Below are 6217 nucleotides of genomic sequence, written 5' to 3'. Positions count from 1 at the left end.
CGGGTGGTTTTGGCCACCTCGGTTCGTCCTTTATAAGCACATATCCCTGCCTGTTCAAAGCCAGAAACGTATCGACATCGGTGAACCATTGATCGCGTGTGATCTACGCAGGATCTACGAGCTTTTTTTTAATCGCTTAACTCGATTATTTCATTTCAGTTTCATCTCGAACTATTATTCCTTCTCTTCTTCTCGCTTGTATACGTGTAGGTTTTTTGTCGTGGATTTTCGAGCCGAGTAAAAGAGAATAAATCGTTAATCGTTGAGAGAGAGAGAGGAAACCAGATCAAAATGCGCTTCCAGACTGTTGTTGTGAGTAGATCTCGTTATGGAACGCTTTGTGATTCTTCAGAAATATTATTCTTACGGATTAAAGGATATAGTGAATATTGAATTGATGATGTGACGAAAATTTATAATTAGAAGATTGTATAGAGATTGTATATTTTTGAATATGATTATTATTCTTTCGTGGTTATTCGAATTATGACGATATTTAAATGATACTATGAATTTTTTTATGAGATGTTCTACTGCTTTTTTCTCTTATAATATCATTCTTTAATGTAACATATTTTGATACAGTATTTTTATTAATAATATTATCACAATATAATTATGTTTTTTATATTACATTTTTTTTATATTTTTATATGTTATTAATATATTCATTATATATAATATACAATAATTATCTTTGTTCAGTAAGTATATTTCGGCATAAAAATTTTATTATAGAACAGTCTTATATAATATCTTGATTTCTAATATGACATGTTACATATTTATAAAATAAAAATCTTTCTGTTACGTGGATCTATTTAAGATTTCGTAAAAAGTGAAATTTCTAATCGATGAATCACTCAATCAACTACGATTAATTCTATATTTTTAAAAATTTCTTAATCCTAAGATGTTAGGATCAATCATCACGATGAAAATATAATTATTATTTTTAAAAAAACTCAACAAATTGACATAATTTATTAGAGTTTTTTAATAAGTTTTTATTCTTTATGATTTTTTTCTCACTTTTCTCTTACTTCTTATTTTTATAAATACTTCTAACGTCCTAATAAATTTCTTTCTAAATGAACTTCATTTGATCGAAATTAAAAGCGAAGACACTTTCACCCTGTTGAAACGTGATTGCGCGAAACACGTAGGACAAGCAGTGAAACTTTGAAAAAAAAAAAAAAAAGTAAGGTGTCGCATATAAATGATACACGATGCGATGCACTTTTATACCATATGAACGAATCACAAATTCACATTCATGTTGCAGCTAATCGTGTTCGGAATACTGGCCGTGGCCTTGTCTTCGCCAGTTCCTGGATACCATGGGTAAGTTACTGAAACTTATTGACATTATTACATTCATTATTACCTTCAAATGGAATGGAATAATGTAGAATAAATTTTGAATAAAAATTTATTACAACAAATATTTATTTTATAAATGAAAATCTGGAAACACAGAATATTATTCTTTTTTCCTGGCTGTTTTCTCAATAACTAAAATTTTAATAACTTACAATTGAATAATTATCATCTTTTTGAAAAAATTAAATATCCATTTCTTAATTAAAATGAGTTAAGTTCAAGCATAAATATAATTGGAATGTCATTGGTCGCGTATAATCAGCGCGAAGTATTAAAAGTAGAAAAGAGAAAACCTAACCTAATTCGTTTAATTTCAGTTCGCACCACGTTCGTATCCACGTACCTTATCACGTGCACACGGTCCATCATCATCACGTGAAGAAGGTAGCGGTACCCATAGTGGAGAAGGTGCCAGTCCCTGTTCCGGTTCCCATCCACCATGTGGAAAAGGTGGCTGTTCCAGTGCCAGTACATCACGTCGAGAAGGTGCACGTTCCTGTTCCGGTTGTCGAGAAGGTTCCTGTACCTATCCCCGTCCACGAGGAAAAGAAATGGTGGTAATTGGGTCGCATTTTTCTTCGACTCCTTATTATTTAGGTAAGTGAAAAAGGAAAAAAAATTTGTTCCTAAGTATGCGGATACATTTGAAAGTAAAATTTGTTTTTTTGGAAACTTTCATTTTTTTTTGTTTTCGACTGGCAAAAAAAAAATAATTCTTTTGTCAGAAGAAGAAAATTTTTCATATATTGTTGAGAGTAATTGATAATTTGTAATTCGAAAACTTTTAACGCAATAACTCTTAACGCAATAATAAAGAATAATCTTTGAGAGTAATTCTCGAAATTTTAAAAAATAAATTTTTTATTTTTCTATAAACACATTTAAGAATAGCTTGAAATCGTGAACCAATCTTGGAAAAATTAATTTTATTTTTATAAAAATCTTTACATAAATTGAAAATACATTTAAAAAATTCGTAAAATTAATATACACTTTTTTACAGGTTGTAAAACGAAGGCGTTCGGGTTACTGAAATTTCATTAAACTATATTTGATTTTGCTCAACCAAATCTTCCCTGGGAATATTTTAAAGAATACTTGAGAAGGGAATAGTACAAAATAACTCGAACTGCGTTTTTTTAGTTGTTTAAGCCTGTAATATAGAAATATCACTTAGTATGCACATGTGTGTACTTTGATCAACAATATTTGTACATACTGTATTATGATACTTTATTTTTTTATACAATACACGTGTTTGACAAACATCATGTATCTTTCTTCAAATACCCAAAATTTCATCTTTATCAACTTTCAATTCGTAAGGAAATGAATAAATTGAATTTTTATCTTGAAAATATGATTAATAAATACTTTAGACTTTTTTTAAAGTCTCGAATCAAATACTTATTATTTACAAATTCATATTTGTTATTATTTATTTCCATATTTTATAAAAAATAAATGAATATAATTGTGTTAACTGAAATATATTGCTATTGTTTCAGGAGAACGTAATTTTTCTAATGTCGAATTCTGTCTCTAAAAATAATTCCAAATCAGAGATGAAAATAAAAAACGTTCGAAAAGAATTGATCAACTGTATATTAGGCGAAATAATATTTTATTGAGATAACATAACTTGTAACAACAATTAATAACAATTATAATACAATAACAACGATATTAACAATATTAAACTTAAAAGTAATCTTACAAAATGTTTCACCATTCTTCTATATGCTGATGGTCACCATCATCTTCATCGTGAGATTTTATATGGATCTTCTTCACATGCGTATGGTGATGTTTGTGAATTAATTCTGGCACGTGAATGATGAAATGCGTGCTGTGTAGAAGATGAAACGTTATAGTCGTGCGTAAAATATAATTTTTAGATTATTTTTGATCGTGCGAATAATTACTGTTCGTGATGGCCACCGCCTGGAGAAGGCATCGAAGCTACAAGAACGATTGAAACGACGAGGATAAAAAGGAAACCCTGAAAAACAAATATAAGAAGTAAGAGTCATGTTTAAAAATAATATAATTAATACGTATCTTGATCATACAAAAATTTAATTTTTATAGTTATCTAAATTATTAAAGTAAATACAAATAATTAAAAAAAATTCATTTTTTTAGCTACAAATTGTTATAATGGTTATTATAAAATTATTCTTGATTATTTAAATTATAGCCAAGGATAATTTATTATTGATTGAAATGTTTTTTGTCATTAATTATCCAATAAATAATTATAAATATCTAGATATGTAAAATATCTGTATATGTTGTCTTTATTTGTATTAATCGTGTTATATTAAGAGTCCTAGTGAAAGCATATGATCGTACAACTAATAGTGAAATTATCAAGTTGACACATTTTTTTATTATTTCCAAATTTATTATTTAGCTACTTTTTTACTTTTTATTGCTACTATAAAAAATGAATTACGATATGTTTTCAACATTAGCGTAGCACAAATCCAATATTTTAATGATTAATAAAAAAAAGTAAAAAACTAACTAGTAATATAACAACTAATAAATCAATAAAAACATTTAAAATTAAAATAAAATTTAGAATTAAAAATTAATGTTATCAAATAGACAAACAAAAGAGCAAAAAATTTTTAATCATCATGATTATTTGCAAATTTTTAATTTTAAAACAAGATAAAAAAAATTTTCAAGTTATTTCCTTAAATAATACCACGTTATTTTTTAAATATTATCCTTAAAATATAAAGAGAATATTCTATTAAAAATTATTTTACTATTACATATATTTTAAATATACAAATATTTCTAATGTTAAACAATTAAAAAAAAAAACACTACACCATCAAAGATTTGATATTTTTTCAAAATTCACTCTCGTATCACGGATTTTGGAGAAGCACATATTTTTCTCTCAAGATAAAGATCAATGCCAACGTGATTAACACCCACTTGCGCTCGAAGTTTAGCCATTGTTTTCGTGGTCTGTTGGAAAACCGAGTATGCTCGAAGACTGCTGTGCTTCTGATACTAGAGGCTCGAATCCTGGCAAGCTTTATAAACGGAAACATAATCAGTGAACGGTACAGGAACGAGCAAAATAGTTCCTATATGCACCCCACCCAACCCTGTGTTCACTCTCACCTGAGATTATACTATGAAATTTCACATTCATTCCATCATTGTCGTAGACATCAAGTTATCTCCCGTGTGAAAGGGATCGAGCAATGAATATAATAATCCATATTCCAAAAAAAGGTATCCAGCTATTTTCATTTAATGAGAAATAAGATTGAATGTTATTGAGATATACTCTTCAAATGATTAGTCAAATAAAATTTTTATATCATTCTTCGTTTGTTTTGCTTTAAGTTAATATTATTTGAATAATGATAATGTTTGTTAAGAAATAAATTGTTTTAATATTTGTTACTTTATTTGATATTTACATAGATAATTCTTATTTGATTTTATTATTAAAATATAAAGATGTTTTTCCTGTGTGATGAAACCTTTTTTTTTTTTAATGTGAAATTTCTATTTTTAAAAGTCATTTCTCTTTTATTTCTAATGCATATCTTGATCTGAGAATGAAAAATGTGTTTTTTATTTATACGAAGAATTTCATCATTTTTCATTTCCTATTATTGTTTGAAATTTGTTAAATAAGATTTTAAAATTTATTTGCAAACATTTTCATTTATTTTTAAGTAAATTTATTTTGTTTATTATTTAGAGTGATTATTTATTTTAATTTATTTTAAATAGAAAGTATTCAATCTTGATAAAAATTGAGGAAGAAAGAATTTTAATGCATAAGAGATACGAATCGTTTAAAAATATATTATTATTTATTTTTACTTATTGAAAAACAAATTTTTGAAAATAGTTATTACATGATGACTAAACTTATTACTATAATATTAAATACAAAATATTTATAATATAAAAATAAAATTATCATTATGCAATATATAACTGTTTGTATAATGTATTGAAATATAATTTATTTATTTTATTACCATTACAAATTACCGCTCCTTAAAATACTTTATTATCTATATTACATTAATTTATGAGATTGAAAACATTCATTTCCATCGGTAAATAAAATATCCATAACTGCGCAATAATCAATCGTTTTATTATTCTCGAATCCTATTATTATCTTTTGTTTAATGATGCTATTTATCTTCATTGACGAAAATCTCTATGGACTTGATTGAATTAATAGAAAGTCGTAATCGAATTTATTTTACTACATTGTTTTGCTACTACGATTTTCACAGAAAAAAGAAAAAAAACGGTGAAATGGCCCTTTGAAAGTGTGCGATCTTTCTGGAACTTACGTTCACTTTCTCTGTCTTCTGTTACTGTAACAAGAGTAATATTGCATTGTCGTAACTTACTCGCTTGCCGATACAATCCCTATAATAAACACTTTTGGTGATTCTAATAAAGTGATCATTACCGTTATACATCATTTTATAATATCATTCTACATCAAGTAAAATTGTTTAAAGTATCTAATAACATCTTTTAAAATATTTACGAAAATCTCGCAACATCGATTGTTTACGCCAATGGCCGAAGAAAGTAAACGTAGAATTATATATTTTTTTTCTCGGTTGAATTCATCCTTCATTGGATCAAATGTCGTTTGTATTTATTTATTATATATATTTATTCGATTAATAATTTCAATATATAAATATTCGATTTTTAAAAAACAGGAATTTCAATTTCAGAAATAGAAAAAAACACAAGAATGTGTTGAGTGTTACGTAATAATTGAATAATAACACTCATTCGTGAATTGGAAATTTTATTG

General features: G+C 26.4%; 1 protein-coding gene and 1 pseudogene across 1 annotated transcript; one reads left to right on the top strand and one right to left on the bottom strand.

Moving 5' to 3' along the window:
• The first annotated feature begins 291 nt into the window (after positions 1-291).
• Positions 292-1944, top strand: LOC122716919. The gene is made up of 3 exons (XM_043940436.1): positions 292-312; positions 1286-1344; positions 1701-1944. Exons 1-3 carry the CDS (start codon positions 292-294, stop codon positions 1942-1944), a joined length of 324 nt encoding a protein of 107 aa, XP_043796371.1.
• A 1164-nt stretch (positions 1945-3108) lies between these two features.
• LOC122716889 lies at positions 3109-4561 on the bottom strand (annotated as a pseudogene).
• Positions 4562-6217: the final 1656 nt, after the last annotated feature.

The sequence above is a fragment of the Apis laboriosa genome, unplaced genomic scaffold, assembly GCF_014066325.1.
Source record: "Apis laboriosa isolate Shangri-la unplaced genomic scaffold, ASM1406632v1 scaffold49_cov149, whole genome shotgun sequence".
NCBI lineage: Eukaryota > Metazoa > Arthropoda > Insecta > Hymenoptera > Apidae > Apis > Apis laboriosa.
The sequence above is the reverse complement of the archived record's forward strand: the minus strand, read 5'-3'. Positions and strand labels throughout refer to the sequence as shown.

Bases quoted from the DNA above. Each gene is read 5' to 3' on its own strand.
- LOC122716919 (XM_043940436.1), top strand. From the start codon at position 292: ATGCGCTTCCAGACTGTTGTT. The intron at 313-1,285 runs GTGAGTAGATCT...TTCATGTTGCAG, and splicing joins TGCGCTTCCAGACTGTTGTT to CTAATCGTGTTCGGAATACT. The intron at 1,345-1,700 runs GTAAGTTACTGA...GTTTAATTTCAG, and splicing joins CCAGTTCCTGGATACCATGG to TTCGCACCACGTTCGTATCC.